The sequence below is a fragment of the Nyctibius grandis genome, chromosome 33 (genome assembly GCF_013368605.1).
Source record: "Nyctibius grandis isolate bNycGra1 chromosome 33, bNycGra1.pri, whole genome shotgun sequence".
Lineage (NCBI taxonomy): Eukaryota > Metazoa > Chordata > Aves > Nyctibiiformes > Nyctibiidae > Nyctibius > Nyctibius grandis.
This window is the reverse complement of record NC_090690.1, coordinates 5,260,136-5,277,607: the sequence shown is the minus strand read 5'-3', so window position 1 is coordinate 5,277,607 and position 17,472 is coordinate 5,260,136. Positions and strand designations below refer to the sequence as shown.

The window sequence follows — 17,472 nt, the reverse complement described above, 5'->3', positions numbered from 1 at the left end:
TGGGATCCCCCACCATGCTCCCCCTCCAACTGGGCTTAAACTGGGAGCACTAGGATCCTCCCAGACCTGGACTCTCCCTTGCTGGGACAACTGGGCTCCCTGTTCCCAGCATAGCAGCCCCCAGTGCCACCTGCTGGCACTGACCCACAAGGCACCCTCAGGTGCACCTGGGGGGCAGTGGTGCAGCCCAACTACAAAGGGGGCCCATGGTAGTGGGGGCAGAAGGAGGCGGGGGGGGGGGGGGGGGGGGGGTGTCCCTTCCCCATTTGCAGCACTGAGGCCTCCAGGGACTAGCTGCCTGCATCTGTTCACTCTGGACCCTATTGAGGACCTGGTGCAGCCACCTTGCAGGGGTCCCCATGCCCCTCCCTACACCCCATCCTTCCTCCCCCACCAGCCCCACACACCGCCTGCCCCAGTTAGGGGGAGAGAATGGGGTCGCTGTGGTTTAACTCGTTTTATTTAGACTCATAAAGGTAACTGTGGCCCAGCTGGACCATGCACGTGGGGCTGAGACCCAGTAGAAACGCAGCAGTAAGTCAGGAGCGGGGTCGGGAGGGGGAGAGCTGCAGCGGGGCGCGGCGCCCGGGCTGCCGAAGGAATGGTCAGTCGTGAGGAGGAGGGTTTACGAGAGCTGGCCGCAGTCGGTGATGGTGATCTTCTTGCTCGTTTTGCCATCTTTGGAGCCACAGCGCTCCATGGCCTCCACCACGTTCATCCCTTCCTTGACGCGGCCGAAGACGACGTGCTTGCCATCCAACCTGCAGGAGAAGCACCAGTCAATGCCCGGCACGCGCCGTCCCCACGCCTGGCATGTCACCTCCCTGCCGAGGTGGGTGCTGGGGACCCCCGAGCTCACCCTCCTGCAGCCCCCGACTCACCATTCGGTCTTGGCAGTACAGATGAAGAACTGGGAGCCGTTCGTGTTGGGGCCGGCGTTGGCCATGGAGAGGATGCCAGGGCCCGTGTGCTTCAGGATGAAGTTCTCATCAGGGAACTTCTCCCCGTAGATGGATTTGCCGCCGGTGCCGTTGTGGCGCGTGAAGTCGCCACCCTGCGAAGAAGCAGCGTTTCAGGTCCCGGGTGAAGCAGAAGCCTCTCGAACCAGGCGCAGCGGCCCTGCAGAGCCTCTTCCCACCCCAAATCTGCGGCCACCCAACTCCAAAACCCACAGGAGCGCCACATCTCCTCACCCACCCACTTCCCTGCTGCGGCGGGAGCACCACGCACCTGGCACATGAACCCAGGAATGATTCTGTGGAAGCAGGATCCCTTGTAGCCAAATCCCTTCTCGCCAGTGCTCAGGGCACGGAAATTTTCTGCAAAGGAAGAGGAAAACCACCATGATGGGCTTGTTTTGTCCAGAGTTCGGGAGAGCATCAGGGTTTGGTGCAGCCACGGTGTGGCCAGGACCGCTTTACCAACCTGCTGTCTTGGGGACCTTGTCTGCAAACAGCTGCAAAGAGAGGAGAGGCCGTTAGTCAGGTTGGGGTGAAGATCGGCTGCGCCCCCCCCAGGGGCACCCCCAGCCCACGGGGATCCCCCCCTCGCTGCTCCGGGAGGTGGATCCCAGCCGTGCCTGCGGCTGCAGAGCATTCCCCACCTCACGCTTTCATCTGGCAGCATCTGGAAACTCTGAACTAACAGACATGGCATCCAAACGAGTTTAAATATGCCGCATGCCTCAGCAGCGGGGCAGATGTGCATTCGTTCCGCTGGGCTGGGATTAAATTAAAAACCTCTTTGACTCCAGCCTTGCCCGGCAGCGCACACGCCACCTCCCCATTCCTCCAGGAGGGTTTTTGGGCAGCCAGCAGCCATCTGCACGGCGAGGCGCGGCCGGGTGGGGAGCTCGCTCCCCGCGGGCTCTGCGACAGCCGCAGCGCAGCCATTCCTGGAGCGCGGTCCCGGCCGTGCCAGAGATGCTTCGCAAACCCCCGGGTGCCCGTTTCGCGGGGCGACAAATGCTTTGGTTCGCAGTGACAATCCCGCGGCCATCGCGCCGCCGCCGCTCTCGCTCCCCGCACGCCCGGGGAGCACAACGGGCGCCTCAGAAGCATCTCATGGAAATGGGGGGGGACGCGGCTGGCTCCGGCGCACCCGGGGGCTGCTGACGGCCCCGGTCTGGGGGGACAGGGACAAAATGGCGGCGGCCCCGATCCCGCAGCAGGGGAAGCCACCACTCCCCCCCCACCCCCCCGCCCCGAACCGCTCCCCGGGGCGGAGCGGAGCCTCCCCGGCGGGGCCAAGGGGGGGCCGGTGCTCACGGCCCGGCAGGTGCGGAGGGCCGGGGCTGCCCGCGGGCGGTGACACACGCCCTGGGCTGGCACCGCGCCACCGCTCCCCGGGCGAGGCGAACCGCATCCCCCGCCGCACCGGGGGGCTGGGCCCGCACCGGGGCCGGGGGCTGCGCCGGGGCCTTTGTTCCCACCCGGCCGGGCCCGGGGGCGCCGCTGCCCCTCCCCAGCCCGCGCGCGGGAGCCACGTGGAGGCGGCGCGCGCCCCCCGGCCGCGCAGGCGCAGCGCCCCCCGCCCCTCCCCCCGGCGCGGTCCCGCTGAGGAAATGGCGGCGCCGCCGCCCGCCCCCTCCCCCCCCCTCAGCCCCCCCCCCCCCCGTAACCCCCCCCCACCTCGAAGGTGACGCGGCCGATAGGTTCGCCGTTAGCGGCGATGTCGAAGAAGACGACGGGGTTGGCCATGGCGGGGCGCGGCGGGGCGGGAGCGGGTCAGAGGCGTTGGCGACGGCTCCGTGCGGCGGGCGCGGCGCAGCAGAAGGAGCGCGGCTGCCCGCCGCCTCTTATATAGGGCCGGGGAGGGCCCGCCTCCTCCGCCGCGCCGGCCAACGACTGCCGCCGTTGTGGCAGAGCGACGGGGCGGGCGGCCAATAAACGGCGCCGCGCTTGAAAAAGGAGGGGGGGGGGGGGAGCGGGGGCGGGAGGGGGGAGAGCGCGGGTCTGGCGGCTGGGCAGGGCGGGGCGCGCATGCGCGGTGCGGTGCGGGGGGAGCGGTGGGGGCGGTGATGGGGGGACCGGGGTGGGGTCGGGGCTGTGTGGGGCAGTGGGGGGTCCGTGTGGGGCCGGGACAGGCGGTGGGGGGCCGGGGCGCCACGCTGAGGCTGGAGGGTGGGAGGTGTGGGGTAGGGCCGGGGGAAGGGGCTGCGCCGCAGCGTGGGGCGGGCCGCCTGTGGGGCAGGACGGGGGGGGCTGTGGGGCAGGACGGGGGGGGCTATGGGGCAGGATGGGGGCGCCGTGGGGCAGAAGGGGGCCTGTGGGGAGGCTGGGAGCAGCCCTGCGGTACGGGGTGTGTGGGGCCGGGAGCTGCGGCCTCTATTTGGGGTGCCCAGCCCCGGGGCTGTGGGTCCAGCCGCGCCCCCGCCCCAGAGACACCCCCCCCCCCCGGCCCCCGGCAAGGCCCCCCCTCGGGCAGGGCCACCCCGGCCACCCTGCCCGTCCTGCCCGCGGTTAATGATTGATGGCGGGCACGGTTCAGCGCCCGGCCTGGCCTCAGCTGCCCTGGGGAGGGGGACAGGAGCCATCCAGCCCCCTACCCGGGACCCCCCCTTGCCCAGGGTGGGGAGGGGGGTGTAGGGCCAGCCCCACAGCGAGGTGACAAAGGACCAAGGGGGACACAGTAATGCCCATGAGCCCCGCTGAAACGAAATCCTTTAATAGCGATACGAGGGGGTACAGGGAACTCGATGGCGGGGGGGGCTATGGGGCAGTTGGGGGGCTGACCCCCACACCCTGCACCCCCTGACCGGGCGCGTTATGTTACACGGGGAAGCAGCGTGTGCACATGGATACAGGGGGCATGGGGCGGCCCCACAGCGACGCACTTGCCTTTAAATACGGGGTGGGGGGTCACGGGGGGCTGGGGGGGGGCAGTAGTGTTTCTACACTATGTACAGCCTTGTGCTTCTGGGGGGGGCGAGCCCATCCGTCTGTCCGTCCCATCGCGTCCCTTCCAGGGAAGCCCCGTTGTTGGGGGGGGGGTCCTGGCTCTGCGGCGGGTAGGGGCACGCCGGCATTGCCCCCCCCTGCCCAGCGCTGTGGTGGGGTATGGGGGGGGGGGATCCGGTGTTGGGGGGGGTCCAAGGATGGCTCAGTTGTTCTCGAAGAGGGAGAGAAGGTCGTCGTTGCTGCTGCTGGGGAGGTCTGGGGGGCCCAGGTAGGAGAGCAGCTCATCGGGGTTCGTCAGCTCGGGCAGGAGCTGGAGGGGGGGGGCAGCAGGTGACAACCGGCCCCTCCCCCAGCTCCTTCCCGCCCCACCCCATGGCAGCCAGGGTCCCGAACCAGCAGCGGGACCCCCAGCCGCACCCCTCCCCGGGATACTCACGTCAAGGGTGGGCTCTGACCCGTCGCCCGTCCCGGCCATAGCGGGCGCGGCGGGGAAGGCGAGGTCAGCGGCGTGCGGGGGGCCCAGGGGGGGCCGTGCCGGAGCGCTCCGGTGGTGCAGCGGCTGTGCCGGGGGGTGGTTGTGCAGCCCCGGTTGTACCGGGGGGTGGGACGGCTCCATCCGCCCCGGCGGGGGCAGCTGGGGGCAGGGTGGGAAGAGCAGGGTGGTGAGACCCTCCCCACACCGGGACCCCCCCCAGGGAGATGTGGGGTCCGGGGAAGAGTCCCCCACCCCCAGCCCAGCTGACCTGTGCAGGGAGGGGGGGCGCAGGGGGCTTCTCGGGGGCCAGGAGGCCGCTGGGGATGTCGGATTGGTAGGAGATTGGGGGGGGTCCCGGTGCGAAGTCGCTCAGCGTCGGCGTGCCGGGGGCTCCGGGTGCGGGGGGGAATGGCTCCGGGAAGCCCCCGGGGCCCGGAAAGCTGGAACCTGCAGTGGGAAAGGAGGTGGTTGGGGCTGGGAGGGGGGACACGGACAGGACGCTCCCAGGGCCCCCCCATACCCGGGGTGCCGTAGTCGGCCGCGGCACCCGCCGGCGGTGGGAAGGGCGCGGAGCCGGGCCCCAGCGCCGCGATCATCTCCATGATGTTGGGGAGCACCATGTGCGAGGGGCTGAGGGTCCGGCACCGCTTCAGCGCCGGCCCCTCCGCCTCCTCCTTCACGTGCACGTCGGGCTTCACCGGCACGGGCTTCCAGCTGCATGTCGGGTCAATGGTGATCTCCTCGTGCTCCGAGCTGGGGGTGACAGGGTGGTGGAGATGGAGGGCTCAGGGTGGGGGGGATCGGCTGCACGGCCCCCCTGGGACGGTGGCGGCCACAGAGTGGGGACACTCACTTCTGGATGTAGATCAGGATGCCCAGCATGTACTGGTCCACCTCCAGTCCTTCCAGCAGGGCCGTCTTGCTGCAGGGAGAAGCAGGGTGAGGGCAGGGGACTCCCCCCCCCGCAGGCAGGGTCCCCCCCCCGCAGGCAGGGACCCCCCCCTGCAGGCAGGGACCCCCCGACTCACTTGCAGACAGGACACCGCCACGTCCCCCTCTCGCAGTTGAGCTGCAGGTAGGACTCCAGGTCGAAGCACTGCAGGGCAGAGCGGTGGCTGAGCTGGTGTGGGGGGAACACGGGGTGTGGGACACCCCCCTGCCCCCCCCCATCACCATCCCTACCTGTATGTGGCGGCAGTCGTGGCCCCTGGCCGGGAGCTGGATCCTCCGGAAGGTGATGGGACACTTGAGGGACACCTTGATGGCCGTCTGCTCCACGCCGTCCTCACCATTGGGCCCCGGCGTTCCCGGGATGGTCCCGCTGCTGAAGTTGCGCTTGACTGGGGGGGTGGTGGAGAGGGGGGGGTGTGAGGTGCACCGAGGTCAGAACTGGGACGCCGGGATCGGCATGGCACCGTGGTGGCATCTGGCCGTGGTGCCCCATCACCCCCACCACACTGCAGCCCCCAAGCCAGGGTGTCCCCCCGCCCCACTGCAGCCCCCACACCAGGGTGTCCCCCTGCCCCACTGCAGCCTCCAAACCAGGGTGACACCCCCCCCACACCTTGTAGCCCCTGGACCAGCGTGTCCCCCCCCCACCATACTGCAGCTCCCAAACCAGGTTGTCCTACCCCACAACACTGCAGCCCCCAAACCAAGGTGTCCCCCCACCATACTGCAGCCCGCAGACCAGGGTGTCCCCCCACCATGTAGCCCCTGGACCAGCGTGACCCCCCCACCACGCTGCAGCCCCCAAACCAGGGTGACACACCCCACACACCTTGTAGCCCCTGGACCAGCGTCTCCCCCCCCACCACGTCGCCCCTGGACCAGGGTGTCCCCCCCCACCATACTGCAGCCCCCAGACTAAGGTGTCCCCCTGCCCCACTGCAGCCCCCACACCAGGGTGTCCCCCCCCACCGTGCTGCAGCCCACAAACCAGGGTGACACACCCCACACACCTTGTAGCCCCTGGACCAAGGTGTCCCCCCCCCACCATACTGCAGCCCCCAAACCAGGTTGTCCTACCCCAAAACGCTGCAGCCCCCAAACCAGGATGTCCCCCCACCCCACTGCAGCCCCCACACCAGGGTGTCCCCCCCATCACGCTGCAGCCCCCAAACCAGGGTGACACACCCCACAAACCTTGTAGCCCCTGGACCAGCGTCTCCCCCCCCCACCACGTCGCCCCTGGACCAGGGTGTCCCCCCCCCACCATACTGCAGCCCCCAGACTAAGGTGTCCCACTGCCCCACTGCAGCCCCCAAACCAGGGTGTCTCACCCCAAAACGCTGCAGCCCCCAAACCAGGGTGTTCCCTCCACCACGCTGCAGCCCCCAAACCAGAGTGACCCCCTGCCCTGCTGCAGCCCCCAAACCAGGTGACACCCCCCACACACCTTGTAGCCCCTGGACCAGCGTGTTCCCCCCCACCACGTCGCCCCTGGACCAGCGTGACCCCCCCACCACGCTGCAGCCCCCACACCAAGGTGTCCCCCCCACCACGCTGCAGCCCACAAACCAGGGTGACACCCCACACACACCTTGTAGCCCCTGGACCAGCGTCTCCCCCCCCACCATGTCGCCCCTGGACCAGGGTGTCCCCCCCCACCATACTGCAGCCCTCAGACTAAGGTGTCCCCCCACCCCACTGCAGCCCCCAAACCAGAGTGTCCCCCCCACCACACTGCAGCCCCCAGACCAGGTTATCCTACCCCAAAACGCTGCAGCCCCCAGACCAGGGTGTCCCCCCACCATGTAGTCCCTGGACCAGCGTGTCCCCCCCGCCCCACTGCAGCCCCCACACCAAGGTGTCCCCTCCACCCCGCTGCAGCCCCCAAACCAGCGTGTCCCCCTGCCCCACTGCAGCCCCCAAACCAGACTGCCCCCCCACCCCACTGCAGCCCCCACACCACAGTGTCCCCCCACACACCCCCCCAGCCCCCGGGGGGGCCGGGCAGCGCTCACTCTTGGTGATGCAGTGCTCGGCGGGCAGCAGCCGCTTCTTGATGAGCCCCTGGAGCACGGAGCGCACCGAGGGCCGGTGCACCAGCTGCAGCACGAAGAGGTGCGACTGCGGGGAGAGATGGTGCTGAGCCGTGACCCCCAGCACCGCCACCCCCCGGTCCCCCCCCCGGCGACTCACGCAGCAGCAGGCGGTGACGGTGATCTGGATGGTGTTCCTGCCGGGCTGGCACACGTGCTTCAGGTAGAGCGGCTTGTGGGAGGTCTTGTTGTCGCCGCGCTCGATGGTGAGCGGCGTGGCGTTGACGCTGACCTGCACCGACGCCGGCCAGTTGGTGTTCATCTGCCGGTCCTCGTGGTGGTAACACTTGAACTGCAGCTCCAGGTCGGGCCTGGCGGGACGGGCGGGGGTGTGGGTGCCACGCTGGGGACCGCGGTGCCACACCGTGCTGTGCTGTGCCATGCCACCTAACGCCACGCACGGCACCACGCTGCGCCGAGCCATGAGCGTGCTGCTGCACCATACAGAACCGTGCCAGGCCACGCCGCACAGCACTGTGCCAAACCACGCCATGTACCACTGTGCCATCCAGCACCGCGCTGTGCCAAGCCACGCCACGTACCGCCACGCCATGCGGCACTGTGCCAAGCCGCGCCAAACCACCCCCACCCCACCACACAGCACCAAACCACGCCATGTACTACTGTGCTATCCAGCACCATGCCCTGCCAAGCCATGCCACCCACCACCACGCCGTGCCAAGCCATGCCACGTACTACCATGCACGCAGCACCGTGACATGCCAAGCCATGCTGCATACCACCACGCATGGCACCACACCGTGCCAAGCTATGCCAAGCACCACCACGCCACACAGCACTGTGCCAAACCACGCCACATACCACTGCATACAGCACTGTGCTGTGCCAAGCCGCGCCATGTACAGCACGCAAACAGCACCATGCCGTGCCAAGCCATGCCACGTACCACCGTGCCGTACAGCACTGTGCCAAGCCACGCCAAACACCACCACACAGCACCGCGCTGTGCCAAGCCACGCCATGTATCACCACACCCACAGCACCACGCCATGCCAAGCCATGCCACATACCACCACACACACAGCCCCGTGCTGTGCCAAGCCACGCCATGTACCACCACACCCACAGCACCACGCTGTGCCAAGGCAGGCCAGGCTCCACTACACCATACAGCACCGTGACGTGCCAAACCACACCAGGTACTGCCACACCAAGCCACGCCACACACCACGCCATGACCCAGCACCGCGCCAAGCCACACCACGCCACGCAGCACCACGAGGTGACAAGTCACCGCACTGCGCTGTGCCGCACCGAGCAGCACTGTGTGACCCCACGCGGCACAACGCCATGCCGTGCCGTGCCATGCCACGCCACACGGCCCTCTACCCGCCCCGCAACCCCCCACCTCATCATGAGGGTCTTGTAGACGGAGTCGCGCAGCTGGAAGACGTGGTTGCTGACGGCCAGGTTGTGCTGCAGGCGGAAGGGCTCCAGCACGACGCCGTCCCGCACCGGGAAGGTCAGGCGCAGCTCCTCCCCCGGGGCCGGCCCTGCCGGGGGGGATAACGCCATCACCAGGGACCCAGGCCCGCCCCAGCAAGCCCCGCCCACTGGCGAAGCCCCCACCCTGCAGGAAGCCCCGCCCCACAAAGAGGCCCCTCCCACCCCATGCAGGAAGCTCCTCCCACTAGAGGCGGCCCCTCCCCCACAGATTAAGCTCCTCCCACTACAGGCAGCCCCGCCCCTCTGCAGGAAGCTCCTCCCACTCAAAGAAGCCCCACCCCCACATCAGAGGCCCCTCCCACCCCAGCCCCCCCCTCCAGCAGGCCCCACCCTTCCAGAAGCCCCGCCCCCAAGGCAACCACCCCCTGAAGCCCCGCCCACTGAGCCCCCACCCCTTTTCACAATCCCCGCCCACTACCCACAGCCCCGCCCCCTTTATGGGAAGCCCCTCCCACTGCCTCAACCCACCCTCTCATTGGGCAGTGCCTGCGAGGCCCCTCCCATGCTCCCACAGAACCCTGGCTGTGGCCACGCCCCCTGTGCTGAAGCCCCGCCCTTTTCCTTCCAGGCCTCCCCCCTTAAAGGGGCAATGGCCACCGGGCTGACACCAGTGGGGCCCACACTGGGGCCATGGGGGGGGTCTCTGCGATGTGGCCCCCCACCAGCAGCCCCCGAACCCCACCGGGGGGCACCTACCCGAGGGGGACGGGTGCAGGGAGGCGACGCTGGGCTTCACGTCCGGCAGGAAGGGTGACTTGACGTCCTGACCCGGCGATGCGTAGGGGGGGATGGCGCTGCCCGGCGTCATGGGCGGCGTGGGGTTCCCGGCCAGCGGCGAGCTGGGGTACCCCGGCAGCGACCGGCCCGGCTGCGGAGGCACCGCGCACCCTCAGCACCCAACCGGGCTGCCTTTGCCAGCCCCTAGACCCCAGCGGGTGCCGGGACTCACCCCGTTGACAGCGGCCTGGCTGTAGGAGCCGAAGGCGGCGGCGCTCTGCCCGTTGAACTGGTCAGCCGGCTGCGGGAGGAGGAGGAGGAAGGTCCCCAGGGGTTGGCACCAGGGGACAGCAGGCCCCCCTGCCCCCCCACCCCGTACCCACTGTCCCTGCTCTGGTACCTTATAATAGGGTGCGGCGTTGCCCGAGGCGGAGAGGTACTGGCCCATGCCCTGCTGCAGCCTGTGGCCGGGGTACGAGGGGGACGGAGCGGAGGACTGGGGGGCACTGGGCACATACTGGGCACCGGCCGCGGCGTACTGCCCGCCCTGGAGGTACTGCTGCGCCGGGTATCCCTGCGGGGCCGAGGCGGGGGAGTCAGCGCCGGCGGTGAGGAGGGGGGACGGTCCCGGTGCGGACACTCACCTCGTTGGAGTACGCCCGCTTGAGGCCCTGGCGCGGGAGCTGCTGGCTCGCGGCGGGGCCGGGGTAGGCGTGCTGGGGCACCCGCTGCCCGCTGTACAGGGCACCGGCGCCGGGCGCCCGCGCAGGGCTCATGCTCACCGGGGAGACGCCAGCCGGAGCCATGACGCCCGCCATGCCAGCCGGGCTCATGCCGGCGGGGCCGCGGGGGCCGGCGTGGGGCAGGAACTGGCTGCTGAAGGGCTGTCCCGTGCCCATCTGCGGCACGGAGAGAGGGGGGGTCACTGCGGGGCGGGGGTGGCCGCCGGCTCCCCGGCTCTGCCACGACCAGGCTCTTACCGCGCCGTACTGGCTCAGCTCCTGGCTCTGCTTCTCCTGCAGCGCTGCCACCGTTGCCGTCGCCGTGGCCGTGGCTGTGGCGGCAGCAGCGGCCACGGCAGCGGCGGCGGCCGCCTGGGTGAAGTCAGTGGCGGGTCGGCCGGCGTGCGAGGGGAGCCCCATCCCGCCGGGGCCGCCGGGGCTGCCAGCGTAGCTGGAGGACAGAGAAGCGGGGAAGGGGCGTGCGGCGGCCCCACGGCACGGTGCGTGCCGGGACAGCGTGGGCACGGGACCGGCCTTACCTGGCGGCAAAGCCCGGCCCGCCGGGGTAGCCGCCGCGGCCGTAGATGCCCGGTTGCACGTAGCCCTTCCCAGGCGTCCCCTCGGCGAAGGGCTGCTGCGGCAGGAACGACGGCGAGTTCATACCCGAGCCGGTGGCGGCCATGCCGGGCAGCAGCGGGGTGCTGGAGCTGCTCCCCCCAGGGCCCATGGGGCTGCCGAAAACCTGGGGGGTGCCGGGGGGGGCGGGCAGTGGGTCAGGCAGGGGGTGGCCGTGGCACTTCACAGCGGGGTCCCCGGGGTGGGGGACGAGGATGCTGCCGGTACCTGGCTCTGGGAGGTGTTGCTGACACCCCAGACGGTGGTTACCACGGAGAGGGATCCCGCCGGCTGATTGGTGCTCGGTTGCCAAGGAACAGCCTCGTATGCAAATGAACCATCACTAGAAAGAAAAACAAATTAATTAAAACGAAGGACGAAGGGACCAGAGAGCACGGGCCGGGGCGGCAGCGGGTGCCGGGGGCTCACCCGTGGGGCGTGGGTGGCAGGGTGGGTTTCATGGGGTTCATGGAGTTCATCGGCGACGGGCGGGCGCACGGTGGGTCTTGCGAGGCCGCGGCGGGCGCTGCAGGACGGCGGCGTCACCGTCACCGTCACCGGGGGCTGCGGGAGGCAGAGAGAACGGTGGTGAGGGGGTGGCAACCCCCAGGAGGGACAAGGCGGGGGGACAGGGACCCTGGTGGAAGCTGGGGGCGGGGACACCCAGAGCCTCCATGGCCGCCCCCCCCCGCCCCGGCCTCCAGCACCGGGACTTGGCGTCCTGCCCGGGCCTGGCACCGGGGCCGTGGGTGGGGGGAACCGCGGGGACTTTCCAGGGCGAGACCCGGGGGAGGTGGGAGAGGGTTGACGTGGCCCCCCCCCGGCATCGCCCCCCAACCCCCACCCCCCCCCCCCGGGCCTGGACCCGCCGGGGCCGCCCCGGGGTATTTCCAGCCCGGCCCAGGGGGGGCCCGCGGGGTCACCCCGGCGCTTTCGGTTCCCTCCCGGGGCCACCACGGTGCGGAGCTGGGGGGTGGGGGGCACCCACGCCGAGCCGGGCCTGCCCCGGCGCCGGGAGGTGCCACCGCGGGGCCACCGGCCCCGAGCGACCCCCGCTGGCAGTGACACCCCCCCCCCCAGGTAGCACCGCGGGGACAGGCCCCGGGGCCGCCCCCCCCCCACCCCCTGCCATGGCAACCGGGCACGGGGCCATCTGCAGCCGCGGTGCGGGGCTGCGCGCAGGGACCCGCCCGGTCCCAGCCCGGTCCCCGCCCGCCCCGGCGCTGCCCGCACTCACCGTCACGAAACGGCCCAAAATGGCCCTGGCGGCGCCGGGCGCGCGCGGCTGCGCGGAAGCTGCGCGGGATTTTCAGCCCGCGCGCGACCCCGGCTCCATGGCGCCGGCGGGGGGGGGGCGGGGCGGGGCGGGGCGGGGGGGCGGGGCCGAGCCGAGCCGAACCGGGCCGAGCCGAGCCGAGCCCGCGCCGCCGCCGCCGCGCACAATGGGGCCGCGAGCTCATCAGTATGCACGCCCCGCCCCCCCGGCCCGCCCCGCCAGGCGCGGGCAGCCGAGCACCGAGTGGGGGGGGGGTGACACGGGTGGGGGGGGCGCGTGCGACCGCGCGTGTGACAACGCGGGTGTGAGCGGGTGCGACCGCGCGTGCACGGTGTGACCGCGCGCGGGGCGATGGGGGGCGACACGCGCGTGTGACACTGCACACGTGTGTGAGCGGGGGGTCTGCGGGGACACGGGCCCCGTCTGTGCCGGGGTGACCACGTCACAGTGACACGGTGTGTGACAGCAGGGGTGGCACCGAGGGCTGCGTGTGCGCGTGACAGCGTGTGACTCGCGTGTGTGAGCGGGGGGTCTGCAGGGACACGGACCCCATCTGTGCCGGGGTGACCGCGTGACAGTGACACGATGTGCCACCGGTGCGTGACAGCTCCGGGACGCCGCATACGCATGTGCCAGCAGCCGTGGGTGTGTGGGTGCGTGTGACACACACCCACCCCAGCTCCCGGCCCCCAGTGGCTGAAGGACGACCCGGGTGGCACCGGAGGGGACTCGGTGTTTATTGGGGAAGCCGAAAGCGAGCCCCGGCCGGGGTCACCCCCCCCCGGACCCCCTGCGGGAGGACGCGGCGCCCAGCACCAGGCGGCCGCGGGGGCTCGAGGCCGCGGTGCCGGGCAGGCAGAGGGGAACGGCGGGGAGTGGGGGGAGCTCTGCGTTGGGGGGGGTCCAGCACCCCCAGACCCGCGTGGGCCCTGCGTCCCCGTGCGAGACCAGACTGGGAGGAACTGGGAGGCGGCTGGACCCGTGGCACTGGGCACATGGCTGGGGTGCGGGGCGGGGGGGGGCATCTCCCAGCCCCTCGTGCCTGCACCACCGCCGGCCCCGGCGCGAGCCCCACAAGGACTGGAGGCGCCAGCGCGGGGTTTTACACGGTCTGTAGTTAAGGTTGGAGGCGAGCGGGGGACAGACGGACAGAGGGACGGGGGGGACCGACAGGGGGACGGGCGGGCGCATGCTGCCGCTGGCGCTCAGGCCAGGTCCTTGAAGGCGTCGAGGTCGAAGGCCATGTCGAGGAGCCGCTGCAGCTCCGTCAGGTGGGTTTTCTTGTTGCCGGTGGCGGGGGCGGCCGCAGGCTCCCTCCCTGCGTACCTGCAGGGGGTGAAGGGTGAGGGGGGGGGTCTGCAACCCCCAGACCCCCCCAACACCATCACATCCCCCCCCCCCAGGTCCCTACCAGACGGGCTTGGCGCGGTTGATGGTGGTGCGGAGCCGGGGTTTGACGTAGTCGTAGTAGCCCTGGTTCTTGTGCTCCTCCTGGCACCACACCAGCTCCGCAGCCAGGTACTTCTCGGCTTCTCGCTGGAGGAGGTCGAAGGGGAACGGGGAGAGCTGCGGAGCGGGGGGCACACGGAGCAGTGTCATGGCGGTGCCACGGAGGCCACAGCACCCCCAGCCCGTGGGCTCGGAGGTGGCCAGACCCTGCTCACCTGCTCCACCCTGGTGATGGCCACGTCGGCCTCCATCTGCCGGGCTTTGCGCTCGCGGGTCAGGTCGTAGTAAACCTTCCCGGTGCAGAACAGCACCCGCTTCACCTGCTCGGGGCTCTGCGCCGCGGGGCCGCTGTCAGGGATGATGCGGAGAAAGTGGGTGCCTGTCAAAGGGAGAGGACGGCACCGTCACCCGGGGCCACCGCGCCGGCACCTGCCTGCACCCGCACCCCATCCCAGCCCCTCCTGGGCAGGCAAACCCCAAAGGCAGAGCCAAACCAGCTCGTACCAACTCCAGCTCCCAGTACAAACCATCACGGGTTTTGTTTGTTTGGGACGCGGGGCTGCCAAACCCCGCAGTGAGAAGCAGCTGCTGACGGAGGAAGCACCGCGGCGAAGCCCAGAAAGCTGAGCCACGTCTTCCCCAGGGTGCCAGACTCGGCGCTAACGAGGGGCGGCTCCAATTTGCGGGGTCGATGCCCGCAGCCGGCACACCCCGGGCACGCCATCGCGGTGCCAGAGGGGAGCAAGGCAGCCCGCGTGCCGCGCCGGCACAGAGCTCGGCCTCGCTCGGCCGCTGCCAAGCAGACTTTACCCCACACAGCCGGCTCCTGCCCTGCGCAGAGCGGAGCCGGGGAGGGAACCAACCACCCCCGGGTTGCTTGTACCTGGCAGCATGTCGTCGAAGCTGGAGCGGGCTTCGGGGTGACGCAGCAGCGACTTTGGAGTGAAGATGATGAGCTGGAGGAGGAGGAGGGAGAAGAGGCAGAGCGAGGGGGTCAGCCTGGCCAGGAGCACCCCGCTGCAGGGGTCCCGTCCCACCCCACCCGAGCAGAGGAGCAGCCACGGGAGGTTTGCTGCTCGCTCGGCTGTGGGGCTCCGCCGTTTGGGCACCAGTTCCCCCAGTGCCAGCTTTCCCAGTGTGGGTTTCCCCTGGGAAAGAGGCCGAGGTGCCGCCGGGGACCTGCCCATCCCACGGTTGGAGCTGAAGGCACGTGGCTGCACCGGGTTATTTACCGATACCCGATGTCCCCGCCGAAGCCACCCCAAGCCCGCACGAGCCGGCCAGTGGCACGTCACGCACCGAACCCGCCCCGAGCACCACGAGCTCCTCAGCCCAGGCGGATGCAAAGTGCCCGTGTTTGCCACCCAGGTGTAAGAACAAGCCCACCCCGAGCACCGTCCCCAGGGGCGCGGGGGCCTTGGCACCGAGCGGGACACGGAGCCGCGGGCACTGACCGGCTTGCGGAAGGGCAGGAGGATCTGACGGCGGAGGACGTGGAAGAAGTTGGCCGGAGTGGAGCAGTTCACGACGATCCAGTTGCACTCGTAGAGCTGGCGCACGTCAAAGTCGTCCAGTTTCTGCCTCGGGGATTTCAGGGAACACACGGTGCCTCTTGGCCTCGCAGCTCCGGCGGGCACCCAGCCCTCCCTCCTCTCCCCCTCCAGAGCTCACAGACACCCACAGAGACCCGGGAGAGGCTGCAGGTCTGTGCCCCCCACCTTGGGGTGGCCACGGGGGCGGCCAGCAGCCCCCTCCCACGCCGCTTTTGGGGCCCCCTCGGCCTCACACTGTGCTGCCCGGGCACCGCATTCAGCCCCTTTCCCCAAACCCTCCCGGCTGCAGCACGAGCCCGAGGGCTTCCCGCGCCTCCAGCCCCACGACACCCGCCAGGACCGAAGGTGTTAGTGCCTCCCCCCACCCCATCCCCGTTTCAAGGCAGCGGTGGGCTCCAGTAGGGCCGGGCTGAGCTCAGCGCAGCCGCCACTCACGGGGAAGACGTCGGGATCGTCGTTGCACATCTGCAGGAACCGCTCCGGGCGGGCGGAGGAGTGCTCGGGACCCTGCGGGGACAGAGCCGGGGGGACAGTGAGCAGCGGGGGGGGCAAGGCTGGCACGAGGAGCCGATGCCGCCACTGCCCTCGGCTCTGCTTCTGGTGCAGGGCAGGCGATGGGCACCCTTGGGTGGCCACGAGCTGGGGTGGGTGGGGGGTCCTCACCATGCCCTCCATGCCGTGGGGAAGCAGCAGGACGATGCCGTTCTGCCTGACCCACTTGGCCTGGCCGGGACAGATGAACTGATCGATGATGCACTGAGCGGTGTTGTGGAAATCGCCGAACTGAGCTTCCCAAAGCACCAGGGCGTTGGGGCTGGCCATGGCGAAACCCAGCTCGAATCCTGAGGGGTGGGAGAGAAGCGAGAGGGGGGGTCACCCTGCCCCGAGCGGCCTCACCCCAGCCTGGGGCAGCCTCAGCCCAGCCCGGGGCGGCGGGCGCAGAGCTCCCGGCTCACCGAGGACGCCGTACTCCGACAGCGAGCTGTTGCAGACGGTGTAAGGAGCCTGGTTGGGCCAGAGGTGGTTCATGGGGATGCAGGTCCTCTTGTCCACATTCTGATCGTGCAGGACATGGTGGCGATGGCTGGAAGAGGGGAAAGCGTTACTCCTCATCACCCTTCACTTCTGGAAAGGCTGGAATCGTTTTTTACGGCCACCAAAAGCACGGCTGTACCTGAACGTCCCCCTCTCAACGTCCTGGCCGCTCAGGCGGATGTGGATGCCCTCTTTGAGCAGGGAACCGAAGGCCATGTACTCTGCCAGGGCCCAGTCCACCGTCCGGTTCTTCACCATCTCCCCACGGGTTTTCAGAATACGGCTCAAACCTGCCGGGATAGAAGCCGGTTCGTAGCCGGAGCAGGAGGGAGCTCCAGCGACACCGTTGCTGTCCCACAACCTGCCCACAGACTGCAAATGCCATGGGGCAGAGGAACGGATCCACCTCTGCCAGCAGGATGAGGAATGGGGACTGCAGGGAAGGAGCAGCCCCGAAGAAGAGCTGCTCCTCAGTTCACTGCCCTTAACCACAGCTCCCTCATGAACAAATCCACACAGACTCACAGGAGGGTTTGGGTTGGAAGGGACCTTCAAAGGTGACCTAGTCCAACCCCCCTGCCATGAGCAGGGACATCTTCCACTAGATAAGGTTGCTCAAAGCCCCATCCAACCTGGCCTTGAACACTGCCAATCACAGAATAAAGGACCTTTAAGCTCATCGATCCACCCGCCAACCCAGCACTGCCAAGGCCACCACTAACCCATGTCCCTCAGCACCACATCTACACGGCTTTTAAATCCCCCCAGGGATGGGGACTTCACCACTGCCCTGGGCAGCCTGTGCCAGTGCTTGACAACCCTTCCCATGGAGAAATGGTCCCTGATCTCCAACCTAAACCTCCCCTGGCACAACTTGAGGCCGTTTCCTCTCATCCTATTGCTTGTTCCCTGGGAGACCGACCCCCCCTCACTTCACCCTCCTTTCAGGCAGTTGTAGAGAGCGAGAAGGTCTCCCCTCAGCCTCCTTTTCTCCAGACTAAACACCCCCAATGATGGGGCATCCACAGCTTCTCTAGACAACCTGTCCCAGTGTCTCACCACCCTCACCGTGAAACATTTCTTCCTTATGTCCAATCCTAACTAACCCTCTTCCACTTTACAGCCCTCGCCCCTTCTCCTGTCACTACAGGCCCTGGTAAAAAGTCTCTCTGCACCTTTCTTACCAACCCCCTTTAAGTACTGAATGGCTGCAGTAAGGT

At 69.4% G+C, this 17,472-nt stretch overlaps 3 protein-coding genes across 5 annotated transcripts in view; all 3 read right to left on the bottom strand.

Annotated features, from left to right (window-relative positions):
- Window positions 1-442: 442 nt before the first annotated feature.
- Window positions 443-2,783, bottom strand: PPIA (peptidylprolyl isomerase A). The gene is made up of 5 exons (XM_068421385.1): window positions 2,631-2,783; window positions 1,426-1,456; window positions 1,231-1,319; window positions 882-1,054; window positions 443-761 (listed from the first exon to the last, which is right to left on the bottom strand). The coding sequence occupies exons 1-5, from the start codon at window positions 2,697-2,699 to the stop codon at window positions 626-628; spliced, it is 498 nt and encodes a 165-aa protein (XP_068277486.1). The 5' UTR covers window positions 2,700-2,783; the 3' UTR covers window positions 443-625.
- An 867-nt stretch (window positions 2,784-3,650) lies between these two features.
- ZMIZ2 (zinc finger MIZ-type containing 2) lies at window positions 3,651-11,722 on the bottom strand. Of its 2 annotated transcripts, XM_068421362.1 has the most exons (18): window positions 11,369-11,722; window positions 11,168-11,282; window positions 10,864-11,066; window positions 10,583-10,775; window positions 10,247-10,501; window positions 10,003-10,176; window positions 9,835-9,903; window positions 9,582-9,753; window positions 8,788-8,932; window positions 7,519-7,729; window positions 7,341-7,446; window positions 5,557-5,714; window positions 5,403-5,470; window positions 5,228-5,296; window positions 4,895-5,127; window positions 4,643-4,821; window positions 4,336-4,533; window positions 3,651-4,209 (listed from the first exon to the last, which is right to left on the bottom strand). In XM_068421362.1, exons 1-18 carry the CDS (start codon window positions 11,416-11,418, stop codon window positions 4,102-4,104), a joined length of 2,706 nt encoding a protein of 901 aa, XP_068277463.1. In that variant the 5' UTR covers window positions 11,419-11,722; the 3' UTR covers window positions 3,651-4,101. The 2 variants fall into 2 exon arrangements, with proteins under 2 accessions (XP_068277463.1, XP_068277462.1); XM_068421361.1 differs by having other exon boundaries at window positions 10,247-10,775.
- A 1,209-nt stretch (window positions 11,723-12,931) lies between these two features.
- Window positions 12,932-17,472, bottom strand: part of OGDH (oxoglutarate dehydrogenase) — a 44,959-nt gene continuing 40,418 nt past the window's right edge. For both annotated transcript variants that reach the window (XM_068421330.1, XM_068421332.1), the window contains 9 exons: window positions 16,392-16,542; window positions 16,174-16,301; window positions 15,881-16,059; window positions 15,653-15,724; window positions 15,119-15,241; window positions 14,548-14,620; window positions 13,880-14,043; window positions 13,627-13,781; window positions 12,932-13,541 (listed from right to left, as the gene is read on the bottom strand). In XM_068421330.1, the coding sequence (XP_068277431.1) occupies window positions 13,421-13,541; window positions 13,627-13,781; window positions 13,880-14,043; window positions 14,548-14,620; window positions 15,119-15,241; window positions 15,653-15,724; window positions 15,881-16,059; window positions 16,174-16,301; window positions 16,392-16,542 (1,166 nt within the window). In that variant the 3' untranslated portion in view covers window positions 12,932-13,420. The remainder of the gene's footprint in view (window positions 13,542-13,626; window positions 13,782-13,879; window positions 14,044-14,547; window positions 14,621-15,118; window positions 15,242-15,652; window positions 15,725-15,880; window positions 16,060-16,173; window positions 16,302-16,391; window positions 16,543-17,472) is intronic.